Source organism: Drosophila erecta, unplaced genomic scaffold, assembly GCF_003286155.1.
Source record: "Drosophila erecta strain 14021-0224.00,06,07 unplaced genomic scaffold, DereRS2 tig00000021-arrow-pilon, whole genome shotgun sequence".
In the NCBI taxonomy this organism is placed as follows: Eukaryota; Metazoa; Arthropoda; class Insecta; order Diptera; family Drosophilidae; genus Drosophila; species Drosophila erecta.
This window is the reverse complement of record NW_020825198.1, coordinates 21414213-21430470: the sequence shown is the minus strand read 5'-3', so window position 1 is coordinate 21430470 and position 16258 is coordinate 21414213. Positions and strand designations below refer to the sequence as shown.

Genomic DNA, 16258 nt, shown 5'->3' with positions numbered 1-16258 from the left:
TTTCTCTTTCCTTTAGTTTATTACAACACATGTTTAAATGAAATTGTAAACTTGGGTGTGGATCTCATTGCTGATCAAATCGAGCACAGAATTGCAGAAAAAGTATACAAAGTCAATAAATGGCAACGTGTAGGGCACATTGTAAAGTGCAACATTACATTTTTATAATTTGTATAAAAATAGTTTGATTGTTTTCTGAAGTAGCTAGACGAACTGCATATAAATATGCATTCGATCTTTACACCTAAATCTAATCTAGGACAAGTGATTACTGTGACTCTTGGGGGGCCTTTCTGGCGGGCTTGTGCTTCTCGTAAACCTCATCGTTAAGTCCCTCCCGATTCCGGGCAATTTCGATGGCCAGAAACTGAACCCGAAACACGAAGATGGAGTTGTCTGGGGAGAATTCCTTGCTGGCATCGGCGCGCATAAGGGTGCCATAAGAATAATCGTCCATCTTGTTAAACTTCTCGGCGAACTGGCGCCACTTGAGCTTCTCCGTTGCGGATTTAAGGATGTCATCCGTAAGCCGGCCAACGTGAAGATCGGGAAAATCCTGCCGGAAAGTGGCGTATATCTGGTCGTCGTAGGGCGTGAGTTTTAGCTGGGAGGGATGGATGCTGGTGATGAGCTGCAGGGAACCCGATAAACCAGTGTCAATTAGCATTCCTTTATATCGTGGAACGTGTACTCACATTGAAGTGCACCTCGGCGTGTTCCAGGGCTTTAGAGGCCCACATTTCCTCCACCAGGGTGTCGTTGCCGAATTCTTCCGCTGGCCGCGACAGCAGCGAAGCTCCGTGCTATTAAGTCCAATAATTAGGATCGGTTTGCTTTTATTTTGGCCGCAACATACCATCATCTCCATTTTTTGGACAAAGCTGCTGCTTATTAACTTTACAAATTATTACAACGAAAAATCACGTTTCATGCTTTGTTTAGTGCAGTGTGACCAGCCGCAAGTCGGTATGAACATCCAACAATATCTTACAAATACTGAATACAATAATAAATTCAACATATATATATATATATTTGAAATTCCTAGCATCTTAGTGTAAGAAGTCCTTTCTCCAATACGCATCGATATATTGTATTTAGAGAGAGAGAAAGGACTTCTTAGAATTTCAAAAGAAAACATAAGAAAGTGAGTTCCATATCAATCTTATTCGCATTGATTTTAGTGTCCGTTTTTTTTTTACATTTCCCTAATCACTTTCAACTTTTTCCACACAACGCCCGTCTTGCTCGAGAGCTGTTTTTATAACTACACACGTTATCAGCACACAACAAAATTTCGGGAATCATGTTCGAAAGCATAAGTTTCTTGTTCCTAGTTGCCCTGGCCTTCGTGGCCTGGGTCCTGCTCTGCTTCCAACACGTCGTCCAGGTCCAGAGGCGAGGCTCCTCCGATTTCCGAGTAGAACTATACACAGGTGAGGAGAGGCATTCCTGCAACAAAGAAGAACCGTCAGCTAGCGGTATAACAATTTTTATAAACAATTCTAGAGTGGAATACAAGAAATTACATTACAACTTGTAACTTTTCACTTCTAAAAACCTAAAAACTATTATTGCTTGAAAGAATCAATAATTTATTTTATATTATTTTTCAATTAGATCAATTTTATCAATTATTTTCAATCGATTTTAAAATAAGACATTCATTAGCAGCTATTTAAGCTGGAGGCATTTAAGAGTTAATCTATATATTATTATAACCGTTACTCGTAAGGTATACTAGATTTGTTTATAGGTATGTAATAGGTATCATGTATTAATTATATGTACATATGGAATTATTTAGTCGATATTATATTTGTCGACTTGGAATTATTAAAACTAAAAAATCTGAAAAAAATCAGAAAAAATCTAAAAAAAATTCGGAGTTCTAAATACTTGCCATTTACTTGATTTACTTGTCCAGAGCGTCCTGGGATTTCGTTTGAGCCGCAGCTGTGCCACAGTCCCTCAGAGCAGAGTCGCTCCAGCAGCACCTACGAGTTCGCGACGAGCTTCGGAGTGATCTTCGCCCTGATCTTTGCTCTGTCCAAGCTGCTCCAACTGGCGGAGTTGCAGGCCAAAAGCTATCTCAGGAGCCACAAGGCCCAGTATCCCGGATCTGCTTCCATAGTGCACGACCCAGTTGCCGAGCAGCAGGCGCCGTGTCAGCAGAACGATCCGAATCCCTTCGAACCCCTGCTGGACCACAATGAAAATCTGAAGGAGCAACTCAGTATCCTGCAATTGCAGTGCCTTGAAATGCGCGAGATTCTGCACGAACTGGAGATCAGCGGCAGCTCCAGTAGCTATGGGAGTTTCAGATCCGGAAATCAGACGCCAATGGCCGAATCCTCTGAAGAATCCATGGTGGTGTGGAGGCGAACGGACCCCATGACTGATACAGTCTCGGGTTCATTGCACGCCGAGAAAGTCAATTCCCCCTCCACCCAAAACATCTACATCACCAACAGCCACATCCACATCAACGGACAAGTCTACCTGACCGAGAACCACGTGAACGTCGAGCTCTGTCAAAAGGGATTTATGTTCGGTCAAAGGCAGAGCGAGTTCCTCCAGGTGGCGGGAATGTTCATCTCCGGACCCAAGAAACTACCCATGATTGCGGGTCTGCGGTGCAACAACATCCTCATCTGAGGAGTCGCCAAATTCATCCACAATACTCGGAATAAACAATCTTACTAACACTTCAAAAACGTTTTTCTTGACTACTTGATTACGAGAGTACGTGAATTCACTCCTTTTTACTTAGAAAGTTGATATTTTGGTTTTGAAATGGTTTTGGGTCTTTGTAGCTATGGGTCATTCGGACTCGGCCATAGTAAATGGGAACTTCGGTACTACTTCCTTTACAATGTTCTATTTTATTCCATGTTATTGATTGATCCATATAAATTGATTAATTTTATTCAGGGCTAGCGGTCGCTAGAAGCATCTGGTTTTAAAATTTAGTTTTCTTCAAATATAGTTACTTTTACCTGCGTATAACACATTATGCATTGACCTGCATGGATATACATGATATCTTAAGATTTGGGATCCATCATAAAATGATTAGCGCAGCTGTTGGAAAGTCCTTTATGAGGTTACCTAATTCAGGTACCTTTGGTAAAAATGCTGCCCATTTTACATCGCCAAACGATGTATGGACATGTATATAAGGCATACGTCTTACCTATTCACATCAGAAGGAGTACAACTCGTGTAAAAGTCACATCTCTACAGATTGTTCAGATTGTTAATTGCTGTGCTAATTGCCACTATTTGAAGAACCCACCTGCAGTAAACAAGCACGAATATATGTTCGGGTAAGTTTATCGAATACAGAAAGTTTTCCAAATTTTGGTGCCTCGATGAGTCTATACGCATGTCAGGAACTACAGAAGCGAGAGATTTAGCATTCAGCTTGTAGATTCTAGAAACGTCAATATTCGAAGCACTTCCCCACAAACATTTTACCGCTTACAAACCAAAACGAATAATAGAACGCCTACGTTAGGGAAATATTTAAATCGACTTTGTTTCAATTGGCAGAATCATCTTATTGGAGCGAATCAAATACTCATATAGTTTTGTTTCTTTGAATATCTTTCGGAGCACGGAGTGTTTCCTAAATACAATTATATGGGTTCCCTTGGTTCCTGTCGCATTTGTATATTCATAAATTTATATTCCACACTTTTTTACATACATACATGTCATTTCAGATCGATGGAATCGCCAATATGCCGAGTTTGCCTGGTCAGTGACAAAAGTATGGTCAATGTTTTCGAGGCGTCCCATGAACCAGGCTTATCCATTGCGGATGTGATAACTAAGTGCACTGGCTGCCAAGTTGAGGAGGAGGATCCACTGCCCAACACCATATGCATGTCCTGCCTGGAGGATGCGGAGAACGCATTCGAAATCATAGAAACGTACGAGAGAAGTCACCAGTTTTACTGCTTCTTCAAGGATGTCCGCGAGGAGGAAAGCGAAAATGAGGGATCCTGTTGTTCCGAAGAAGTGGAATCAGCTGGAGGGGATGGCCAGGGAAAAAATGGGAGCGATGACGATGTAGATTCGAGGGGCAATAATTTGGAAGCCGTCGACGACAATATCGGTTTTGAACCTGATATCAATAAAAACCGCAAGGCCAAGGAGAAACCCAGCTTTAGCTGTTCCTACTGTCCGAAGACCTATCAAGCGAGATCCAGTCTGTCGGTACACATGCGTTCGCACACAGGAGAACGCCCCTTCAAGTGCTCCCTCTGCCCCAAGGCCTTTGGCTACAATTGTGTTCTTCAGGGACACATGCGGACTCACACAGGAGAACGACCCTATAAGTGTTCTCAGTGCTCAAAGACATTTACATTTGCGCACAATCTCAAGGCACACATGCACATACACGAAAGAGGAGAAACGCATAGGTGCTCATACTGCCTAAAGGGCTTTCTAACTTTTTCCGTTCTTAAGCAACACTTGGCCACGCACCTTGATAAACAGTTCCAGTGCTCCCAGTGCTCGAAGGCCTTCCCAAACGAACATGAACTTAAGATGCACATGCGAGATCACCCTGAACGCCTCTTTAAGTGTTCCCACTGCTCAAAGGACTTTCAGCTAAAAGCATATCTTAAGCGACACATGTTAAAGCATGTTGGATGCTCTCAAGGCTCAAAACAATTATTCAGGCACAACAGCTAGTCCACACAAGGCCAACTAAGTGATCGCTTTCGTTTTAGGCATCATCTGGATCGCCATATTTCAGCGAAATATTTTTTTGGAACTTTGTAAGGTTTTTACTTAAGTAACATCCTGAGAAACACACTGGATAAATTAAAAAGAATTTATTTCTAAAGGAAGTTTATTCCTAAGGGTCATCTTAGGTTTGCTGATAGTGCATGCAATGTAATGAATCCTGGACAAGACGACAGTAGCTACAGTGGACGCCAGTCCACGTGTGACGAAGCGCAACAGTAGAGTGCGAAGGCGTCTATATATACCAACAAATAAATATCTGCTATGGTCTTCCGATCCAGCAATCGAAAGGTATGAAAGGTCATCCGATTTTGGGTGAATTAAACCGAAATTATATATTTTCCACCCGGCAATAGAAAGAAGACTTGGACATACGAGCAGTTTTAAAACTGATCAATAATATATATTATGTATATATATTCGAAAACGTTTGTTTATTAAGATTTCGGTTTTTGATAATTTCTGCTTAGTATTGTATTATTTATAAATAAAAGCAATTATAATTACATATGCTTATTTACTTATTTTGGCTCTTAGTATGCACATTGATTATTACTTTGGCATATACGTAGATGAAAATTGGCAAAACAAATAAAAACTGGAAAAAAGTTTTGGGCGGCTTATGAGCGTTAGAGTGGGCGTGCCCAAATTTTTTTTGCATACCTATAGAAATAAACCAGACACATAATAAAATGAAAAACAATCCAAACACTTTTCAAAATGGTGGGTGTGCCAGTTTTGTTCCTGAGATTTCTCGTTCATACGAACGGAAATGGCCTAATCGACTCGGCTAGTGATCTTGATCAAGAATATATACATATACCTTATAGGGTCGGAAACGTCTCCCTCTGCCTGTTGCATATTTCTGAACGAGCCCAGTATACCCATTTACTCTACGAGTAAGGGGTATAAAAATACAAGCCCGCCGGAGATGCCACACCGGTATCTACACGTGACGGGAGTTGCCAGAGCGATTTTCAACACATGTTGGGAGCTGCCATCCCAAAACAGTTATGTAAAAGGGCGGTAGATGTCGCCACTGAATATTTAGTTCTTGGCTTCAAAAAATCAGTTGTGGTGAATAGTGGAAACAAAGGAAATGAAATACTTACGTTGCAAAATAAGTTATTGTCAGGTAAATATCTGGCTGGGAAGCAGACGTATATTAAAATACGTATATTAAACTCTTCTTGGGAAGTTAGAAACGTCATCGTAGGAAATAATAAACAAATGCTAAGTTAAAATTTAAGAACACACTGTTCAACAGAATCTGCTGAAGAGTCAACTCAAAGGGTTTAAAAAATACTATCTGGAGGAAAGTAATGTCTGACATTTCGTTTATAGAACTGCAAAATTATTGAATTCCCACTTGGAAGCTGCGTCATAGAACTACAGTCAAATACAGCACATCCCAAATCAGAAGAGTGTAAGGCGATGGACTTCCCAGCTTTTTGAGCTATTACAAAGGAAGGATGAGCGCCAAAATGGCGCGATCCGGGAATCCAGAACATGGAGCTGGAGGCCTTCATATCTAAAAAAATGGGATCAGCGCGGGCGACGTTAGAGCCAGAACAATCGCACTCACGCTTTTCAGATTTGCATATCAATGGAACATGCTTATTGCATATTGGTTTTCAATAAAATCACTTCTTGCGCTTACTCTCTTAATCGAGCCAACCGATCACTTTCACCGATCGATAGAGTTATATGTTATATAGAAAGTCTAGAGAATCAGTCTAGTTTCAAAGCCAATCCCAAACCAAACCAAAAATATCAATGCGAAAGGACCTAAAGGATTTCAAAGCTGATTGCGTGTGGTTTTGGTCCGATGTGCGAATTATCCTTTATTGGGGTTATCATTGTTTTTGCCATTGGAGGAAAATATATTAATTTTAGAGTGGTCTTTAGATAGCTAATGCACTTCCAACTAGACAGTCTGCTATGCCTTCATAGCAGGATGTGAGTTGTTTGGGTAATAATTGTTAATATTACCCGTTACTTGCAAATTAAATGGGTATATCACATACCATGAAAACCCTATAATCGTGGATTAGGGTCACTAGCCGAGTAGATCTGGCCATGTTCGTCCATCCGCCTGTTTGTCCGTAAGAGCGTCGAGATCTCGGAAACAATAAGCGTTACTAATCTAATAGCTTGCATGCTAAATGGGGTGCTAATTAAGCTGAGCTTCAAGTATTTGATATTCAGGGAACTCTATAAACCCTCTTTTGTTTTTCAATTCTGCATTATGTACATTCCTAAATTTTTCTGATGAGCATCGGATAACGATTCGTTAATTGAGTCACAAAGCAAGGATAGAAGTGCAACGCCTTTCAGAAACTAATCAGCTGGGTAACCCAAATTTCGTGGCCCAGCCCAGCCGCATTGTCCGCAAAAGCAACAATCCAATTATTCAGTTAATTGTCTCACCTTTATGAACAAATTAAAATCCAGCCCAGAGTCAAATGGACTCAAGTTGCTGGGCAGGACGCAGGCAATGCCCATTGTCCTGCCAGGCGAAAGGCAGGAGCAATCGCATCAAGAAGTCGTCGCCGCTGTTCATTATCCTGCAGGACGAGACGCGGGACAATCCAGGGATATGCGGAGACAAAGCTGGCAAGTGAAAAACGCAATGGGATTGCGGCTGAGTCGCAGCCGGAAAGCCAAAGACAAACACAAGTATGGAAACACACTGAGAAGTTTTGAGTGAAAAATTTCACAGTCAATGGATAATCGGGATTAAATCTTCTTGAAAAGTTAATGTTTACACACGCACCTACCGTTGGCGATGAGCGAAAAAAAGATGCAAAAATTATGAAAATATTGTCACAAGTGCACAGCAGCCAGCAACCGCAAACTGGCGAACCAGCGCACAGGACCGCAAGGATCGCCAGGACGAGCCAGGACGAGCCAGGACGAGGCAGGTCGAGCCAGGACGGCCAGGACGAGGGTGGACCGGAGCGAACAGGACAATTGCAGGCGGCAATCAAAACATGCAATTGTCCGTTTCGTTCCGCTTCGAATTGAACTGCACAAGAACCGAAAAACCCAAAACGGACGAAGGACGCAGGACGCAGGACACTGTACTCTGAGGACGAGCCTTGGTAAGAGGATTTGCGCGTCAAGTAAACATACGAATGGCAGGGACCCGATTGCCGATTGCCTGGCCAAAAGGACATCCATACATCCATATACATTTGCGATTTAACGCAGCCCAAATCGAAGATGCACAGCCTGCATAAATAAATAAATAAATAAAATGATTTGAACATTTTTATTTTTGCACACGAAGAGACGAAACATTTTTCTTTGCGTTAAAACAAACAATTTGTTAAAAACCGTTTGTTGCACTCGTTGTGTTCGTATTTACTTTAAATTTATGCGAAAATTAAAAACGTTTTTCGCAAGGATTTCCAGTTGCCCGAATGTTTTCATAGCCGAGCCATACCAAATTGTCCGGACACCGGAGCGTAGCTTACAAAAATATAGATTTCGCCATAAACATCATGGGCCATTCAAAGAGTTTCCATTGCGAATTTTCCGGCTCCACTCTAAAATCATACCGACTCCTCCACGCCGCCATCGAATTTCGCCAACGTCTCGAATATGTCGCGCACTTCTCTCGCAAATAAACAAAAGTCTTGTTGCAATAACATGGCGTGGGATATTTATTAAATAAACATTAGACCAGCAGCCCAGAAAGAGATACGAGTTGCTGCGGGTTGCTACTTTGAATGGGAGTGACTATAGGACAAGGTGTTTTATGAATGAATTCAGCCGTTGCCAGCGGCCCAAAGTGCCGAATGCTAAATGGAAAGGGGTCTGGCCAAAACAGGTAACAAATGTTGCCTGCGAATCGTTGGCCAAGTATGCCACAGTGGGCGTATTAAGTCCGTGATTCAGATTTACATTTCTTGATGGCCACTTACTTTCCTAAAATGTGGTTCATACCAAAGGTGCTGAAATAGACGTATATATCATATATGAAGATTTTAAAACATTTTTTTATACTGAGAATAATTCGTAAAGCAAAGTAAACGAAGTGAATGAATATAATAATAATGAAATACATATATTATATTATACAAGTGTAATAGTTCAGCTTCAGGATCCAGTTCCTACCCAACTACTTACTCTGAACACCTATCCATTAGATTTCGTGTAAATCTTACCGAGCACATCATTACTTAGGGCAAATATCCACACCTCGGACACGCTCCCAACTTATCTTCGACCATCCCGATCCCAACCAGAAGCCAGCAGCATTGATGGCCAGGAACACCCACTTCTCAGCGGGTTGCGGTTCGTAAGCCAATGAAGACCACTAATAAGCCACAAAACCGCAGGACACGCGTGGAATCATCATCATCATCATCATTACGGAATCGGGAGGGGAAACCCGGACATATTGAGCAGCAAGGGCCAGGTAGTCCGAGTTCGAGTTCGAGTTCGAGTCTCGAGGCCTCAAAATCTGAAGCATCTGGGGGAAAACCCGGCGAAAACTCGAGGTTTCATTAAGAATTCCCGCGGCGCGCATTAAAGTCTAAACATGCCTAAAAAGTTTCCACTCTTCGGAGCGATCGATGCCTAAGCATCGACGATTAGCAATCGGCATCCGGTGTTGGCCAGGTAGGATTCAGGATTCAGGATACAGATTCAGATTCAGAATACTCGGCTCCAGATTCCGGACCCCAGACTTAGCGCCGTCTGCTGAATTTCCGCTGCTTATGACCGGAAGATTTTCGCCATGATTACGCTTATGATTAAGCTAATGGCGGATATTTCCCAGCCCCTTCCTGGGAACGCGCGTGTGTTTGTCTGCAACTAATCTGCTAAATTGTCTGGCCAAAGAGAGCAGTCGCGGGAAAAATTGGAGAATATATGCATAATAAGCCCGCAACTGTGTACGAATCATAAATTTTAATGAGTGGCCAATATAGACTCCGAACCATAACTCTGGAACCACCCCAAAGAAATCAAAAAGAGGAAAAAGTCGAGGGGTGCGGGCTGAAGTATCTACCAATTTTGTGGCCACCGGAAACTGCAGTGTGCGAGGGAGAGCTCACTGATGGCAACGCCATCGCTGCATCCCTTTCTACGGCCAGCCACGCCCCCTGCTCAATGCTGCGCAGTCGTTTCTTCGCCTGTATGTGTGAGCCTCCTATCATATTGGTAGAGAGAAAGAGAAATTGTTGCATATTCATGAGAGAGCAGCAGAGCGTGCTACACGTTCGTATGCGTGTATCCGTGTGCCCGGCGTATCTGTGTGACTTACTTTAACCTCTACATGCGTGTGGGTGCCGCATATTTCAAAGATTGAAACCGCTTTATCAGCATTTTTCCTGCATTTCCTCTTCTGCCCTTTCCAACAAAAAATCCTATTTTTTTTGGCTGCTTAAATCCTTGGTTCAAGTGTCTGATTAGGTGCACTGCCCTGCACTTTAAAATCAATATTATTCTTGGATTACTCACCCGAAAAAGAAGTTCTGCCCAAAAAGGGCATTGCTAAAATTTAATAGTGGCCGCCGAGCAGCCACATGTTCGCCCACTCCTCCACATGCTGATTACTCTGGATGGCTGCTCCATCTCAGCTCCTCATTTTACGAATGCTCCTCCTCGTCAACGGCGGTGTCAGCGTTCCGTTGACTGCATCAAATTGAGCGTGGCAAATGGGCGAGACAGATCTACCAAAAACTCGGTTGCCACTTGCCAAAATTGTGGTGGGGGATGTCATTTGAGTACGCCGAATGTTTGCCAAATTGTCAAGTTTTGTGCTTGTGAATTAGGCGCGCATCAAGGTCTGAAGTTCAAAGAACTGCGATTTGTTTAATGATCAATGTAATTGGGTAATTCGGGTGATTTGGGCATGTTTTCTGATTCAAAATTGATTATTGAAAGAATTAATTTTCACAAAGCTACGCTGTTTCAATGATTAAAAGGAATATGAAATATATTATGAATATAGCATTTTACAATGACCCTTTTGCAACAAAATTGAATAATTTTCTAGTAAACATTTAGCATGCAAGATCCAAGCAGCTTTCAGCTTTCACTGCATTCGCGGCGAAAATGTTAAGTTGCCGTTTTGGGAAACTGAATCAATATTTGGATAGGTCAAATGCAGTGGGATGGCTGCAGTTACAGATACAGATACAGATACGAATGCGAATGGTCAGATCCGATAGAGTGGCAGAGCAGTACGGATAGGGATAGGGACAGCTGTGCGGGATGGGGTGGGGCAATCGGACAGACAGGCAATGGCAACTACGTAAGAATAACATGAACTGTGCAAAAATGCACAGACGTACCCAGACAGTTGCTCACAAAAAACCGCTCACACCCACAGCGAAACCCATACAATCGCAATCACGGCGCCGATGTCGAAGACGAAAATTTGTTAAATCAGCAGCAGCATTTGTTGAATCCTGAGACTCCCAAAGAAAAAATGGGAAAATATGGAAAGAAACCAGAAGGAAGCCAGAATAAAGTGCGTAACATGGAGCGTACGGAGGCGGAGTCGCCTCATTCGAATTTCAAATGCAGGACTCTCCTTTTCGCAAACTGCAAAGGATATATGGGCAACTGGACACACACATGACGATGATTCATGGCCTCCGACAGATCGCATGCGAAAAATTATGTTAAAACAATAAAAATATTTGTCAAAATAATGCGATTGCGTTAATAGAGCCAAATATTATTCTTGTATCAATTACCCAGACGATTGGGGTTTTAAAGTGTGCAAAGCGCTCGGTTTTTGCAGACTGCCACGGAAAACACAAATAAAAAATAGTCAGCATACTTTTAAATTATCCAAATATCAATACGCGTACATGTGTTTGTTTTCCCTGTGTCTAATAACCAGACAAACACCCAAGCCATCCCATTCACCAACACGCACGTTGGCCCTTGCCCAAATAAACACATAAAATTTACTTTAAAGCTGACAAAGTCAATAAAAAATATTGTTCTAATAAGCAGAAAATAAAAATGAAGTCGGCAAAAAACGGCGCTGCAGAGGGAAGGACGAGGGCGAAGGACTTTTTATGTTTGCCTGCATCGGCATTTGATTTGTATATGGGTTAGTAACCCTTTCGATGTTTGGGAAGTGGAGTGAATGAGTGCCAAGTCGCAAGGCGGGGGATTGTACTAATTATCAGATATGTGGACATACACATACATAACATATTAACTTTTAGGAGCACATGTCATCGTTACATGTTTGGTAAATTACAGTTTTTAAATAAATAACTCGCTTTGTATTAATTTGGCAGTTTGCAAAAAATCGTATCTGGAGATTTTCATAAGTATCTACTTAGCAAATCTAGCAAATTTCAAGGAATCAAGGATCCTGCTTTGGCTCAATGGTTAATCAAGGCTTGTGGGAAACATGTTTCGCTGTATGTGTAAGCCTGAATAATTTCTCCCTTTGGTTCACAAAAAAAAGCCATTTTCAATTCAAGCGCCCTAAGAAAGGAGTAGCTAAAAACTTAATGCCTTGCCCCAACGAAAACAACCATCAAACGTGGCCCTTAACTTGGGCATCTTGGCGAAAACCCATCAAACTGCAAATTAGCAGGCAACTTTTCGGTCTCTGCTACCCCAAGAAGACGAACTTAAAGCTGAGATCGGAGCAACTTTACCACTAATTTATGCCGAAGTCATTGGCAGGGGGAGTTGAGTGGGTGGTGGCTCGTTTGTCGCCCTCGATTCACCATCACCCCCACCCACTGGTGCCTGTGCTGTTGGCTTTCCCAGGTGCCTCAACTATGTGGTGCGCGCTCGCTCTTACTTCCATTGTATCTGGTATCTCATGGATGCGGAACAGAGAGAGCGACAGACAGCGGGAGAGAGAGAGGGAGATAGGCCGTATTTTAAGCATTAGTTTGAACAACAAAAACAAGGCTTTGGAAAAGGGGAGGCTGGGGGTGGCCCATAGGACACACACCGTAGCTAGCTAACTATTTTTCGCTATACAAAAAGAAACCATGAATGGCGTCCGCTCTCTCTCTATGCCGCACACAGATACTCTAGCCGCAGCTGTGTGTGCGGGCCCACTTCACTTACTGACTGCGAGTGGCAGCCATCGTTGGTTGGCTGCAGATACACATGCAGATATGGATACAATGTGCGGCACACACAGATACTTTGCGGCAGCGGATCCAGATACTTTCTGGTGCGGGCGACGCTCTGCCGACGCAAACGCTTCTGCTCGATGCGAGCTGTGTGTTATTTCAGTTACACAGATTCAGTATCAGACGTGTTACTATACCGAACGGTTCTGCGCTCGCTCTGCGCTCCCATTTCCCCTGTACTACAAATAGATATATGTATATATATGTATATATATATTTATATATCTGCACTTATGTGAGCGACTTGTTTAAGCAAATATTATCGCTAGAAATAATAAGAAGCAGCAAGTGGTGAAGTGATTAAGTTCGAGAAAGAAAGCAAGAGAAAAGCGAGTACGAAAATACCAGAAGGCGGCAGTGGAAAATCGATCAGAAATCCGCCGGAGTCGCCGGAATCGCCGCCATGCATACGTTATTCAGCGACCAGAATTCCTTTACGCGCCACTATGCACAGACCGCAGCCGGCTACGGATCCGCATCCGCGGTGGCGGCGGCCAGCAGCGCCTCCGCCGCAGCAGCGGCACATTACGCATACGACCAGTACTCCCGCTATCCGTACTCGGCCAGTGCCTACGGACTGGGTGCCCCGCATCAGAACAAGGAGATCGTGAAGCCCCCGTACTCCTACATCGCTCTGATAGCCATGGCCATCCAGAACGCGGCGGACAAGAAGGTGACCCTGAACGGGATCTATCAGTACATCATGGAGCGGTTTCCCTACTATCGGGATAACAAGCAGGGCTGGCAGAACTCCATTCGGCACAATCTTAGTCTCAACGAGTGCTTCGTGAAGGTGGCCCGGGATGACAAGAAGCCCGGCAAGGGCTCCTACTGGACTCTGGATCCGGACTCCTACAACATGTTTGACAACGGCTCCTTCCTTCGCCGGCGGCGTCGCTTCAAGAAGAAGGATGTGATGCGGGAGAAGGAGGAGGCCATCAAGCGGCAGGCCATGATGAACGAGAAGCTGGCCGAGATGAAGCCCCTCAAGCTGATGACCAACGGCATACTGGAGGCCAAGCACATGGCCGCCCATGCTGCCCACTTCAAAAAGGAGCCCCTCATGGACTTGGGCTGCCTAAGTGGCAAGGAGGTTTCCCATGCCGCCATGCTCAACTCCTGCCACGACAGCCTGGCCCAGATGAACCATTTGGCCGGCGGTGGCGTGGAGCATCCCGGCTTCACCGTGGACTCACTCATGAATGTGTACAACCCGCGGATCCATCACAGCGCCTATCCCTACCACTTGAACGAGGACAACTTGGCCTCGGTGGCCAGCAGTCAGATGCACCATGTACATCATGCGGCGGCGGCTCATCATGCCCAGCAATTGCAGCGTCATGTGGCACATGTGGCCCATCCCCTGACCCCCGGCGGACAAGGAGCCGGAGGTCAGTCCTCCGGACACTCGCCCACCACGATCTCAACTCCGCATGGACCCGCGCACGGGGGTTGGTACACCCCGGAAACGCCGCCATCGGAACCAGTTCCTCACAATGGGCAGCAGGGCACGCCCACCCACCCGGGACATAATAACAACAACAGCAGCAGTGTACTCAACCACAACGGCGTGGGCAACGGTGGCGGAGGCGTCGGGGGCGGCGGAGGATCCTCCAGCGTGCTGACCAGCAGTCCCACCTCGGCACTGGGTTTCCGCGACATGATCTTCGAGCAGAATCAGTCCTGCCAACTGGACACCGGCAGTCCTACCGGCAGCCTCCAGTCCGCCAGTCCACCAGCCTCCGCATCCGTGGCGGCGGCATCTGCGGCAGCAGCGGCGGCGGTGATCAGCAGCCACCACCACCACCATCATCACCATGCGGCGCTTAGCGGGAATCTGGGCCAGCTGGGTCAGCTGAGCAACCTGAGCCACTACCGGCCACATGTGGGTCACTACCAGGAGTACGGCATCAAGTACGGGGTGTAAGCCTGTAGGCGGGATTCTCGGCAGCTGGGCTCTCTTGTATATTCCTGTACATATACCATATAATATACCCAAGAACGAAGCACAGCTAGAGGGGATCCTTCGGGATCCAGAGTCTTCAATCTCAGATCTTATTGTTTTCCAACTTGTTTTCGATTTATCTGTATACGACATAATGGGGGACATAGTTCTTAAGCAACCGCATTATTGTATTGTATTAACTCTAATTTGTATTGTAGTTCGTAATTGTTATCGAATTTAGGCTTAGTCCCAATTGTCAGCTACGCGATTTGTGATGAGGTTTTGCTACATAGAATAACGAGTATACTTAAATTATAGCATTTTGTCAATAACTAAAACTACCGCATCGGATCGATCTATCATCGCCTAGTACTCTAGCCTAGCCCACGTAAGCAATAATAAATTATACAACTAAATCGTAGCTATAGCATAACTATCAAACTAGCGTACCACCAATATGAGCCGAACAAACAGTGTATTGAAAATATGTTAAAATATCTCAAATCGTGTGTTTTATTTGGCCCTCCAAGCGACTTTCGCCTTTCCATCTGGCCATTGAGCTTTGGGCTGGCAAAACAGACTTCTTACCCCGAAACTGGATAGCGCACTCGCAGAATTCCTAGATAAATAATTATTCAAGCCGTGTCCATTTCGAGGCCCGAGTGGCTGAGTCAGCCGCCAATTGTCACTGGAAGATGGCTTTCTGGGTAGCAGTATCATATCACTTGCAGTCGATCAGGTGGCTGCGGTTCTGATGGATTCCAAATGTGGGCATGAGTGGTTATGCAGCGATCGGATAGGAAACACTCTTCACTATTCCCTCTTCAGTGGAAGCAATTCTGCATTCGACCTTGTGAAAAAACAAACCTTGTTTTCCCAGGAAATGTATGCTCTATATGCAAAAGTGGCTATCGAAAGGTAACTCCAAAAGACCAATACATTAAATTCTCGAAGCAAGTGCAACTTTAATATTATCAAAACTGTTGGGTTTTGTTGTAAACGCTATCTCTTAGCTTGATAAAAACTGAGGATTCTTTATCCCACAATTAATAATTGATAAGATCATATCGCATCATTATTTGCCTTTAAAAATGCCTCTTTTTAAATAAAATGTTGGCTTTCACTGAGGCTGTCGCGGCACAATGGCCCACAAATTACAAATCTTTAGTTGCGAAAACTGTGCCCATAGTTTCCTTGTAGCTGCTCCTAATTGCCGGACAATGGCAGCAAATTGGTAGAAAGTAAAACACCAGCCTGCGTGAAAAGCCGTGTTTTCAGCTTATAAGCCAGCGAACCAGTTATCAGTTACCCAACCAGCGATCGATCGATCAGAGAAGCCAAAGATCGGCAGATGAAGCGCCACTGATTGATGGCCAAAATACGCTGCTACTTGATGATGACGAAGGGGAGCTGGTCATGG

The 16258-nt window shown here is 44.1% G+C and overlaps 4 protein-coding genes across 4 annotated transcripts; 3 read left to right on the top strand and 1 right to left on the bottom strand.

The window, feature by feature from the left end:
- Nucleotides 1-4: 4 nt before the first annotated feature.
- LOC6543817 (protein PBDC1) lies at nucleotides 5-1001 on the bottom strand. The gene is made up of 3 exons (XM_001973596.2): nucleotides 857-1001; nucleotides 696-803; nucleotides 5-631 (listed from the first exon to the last, which is right to left on the bottom strand). The coding sequence occupies exons 1-3, from the start codon at nucleotides 866-868 to the stop codon at nucleotides 269-271; spliced, it is 483 nt and encodes a 160-aa protein (XP_001973632.1). The 5' UTR covers nucleotides 869-1001; the 3' UTR covers nucleotides 5-268.
- Nucleotides 1002-1019: 18 nt separating this feature from the next.
- On the top strand, nucleotides 1020-2711 carry LOC6543816. Its single transcript, XM_001973595.3, has 2 exons — nucleotides 1020-1436; nucleotides 1928-2711. Exons 1-2 carry the CDS (start codon nucleotides 1307-1309, stop codon nucleotides 2656-2658), a joined length of 861 nt encoding a protein of 286 aa, XP_001973631.1. The 5' UTR covers nucleotides 1020-1306; the 3' UTR covers nucleotides 2659-2711.
- A 497-nt stretch (nucleotides 2712-3208) lies between these two features.
- Nucleotides 3209-4973, top strand: LOC6543815 (zinc finger protein 431). Its single transcript, XM_001973594.3, has 2 exons — nucleotides 3209-3329; nucleotides 3729-4973. The coding sequence occupies exons 1-2, from the start codon at nucleotides 3322-3324 to the stop codon at nucleotides 4702-4704; spliced, it is 984 nt and encodes a 327-aa protein (XP_001973630.3). The 5' UTR covers nucleotides 3209-3321; the 3' UTR covers nucleotides 4705-4973.
- An 8039-nt stretch (nucleotides 4974-13012) lies between these two features.
- Nucleotides 13013-15333, top strand: LOC6543545 (fork head domain-containing protein crocodile). The gene has a single exon (XM_001973593.3). The coding sequence runs from the start codon at nucleotides 13297-13299 to the stop codon at nucleotides 14818-14820; it is 1524 nt and encodes a 507-aa protein (XP_001973629.1). The 5' UTR covers nucleotides 13013-13296; the 3' UTR covers nucleotides 14821-15333.
- Nucleotides 15334-16258: the final 925 nt, after the last annotated feature.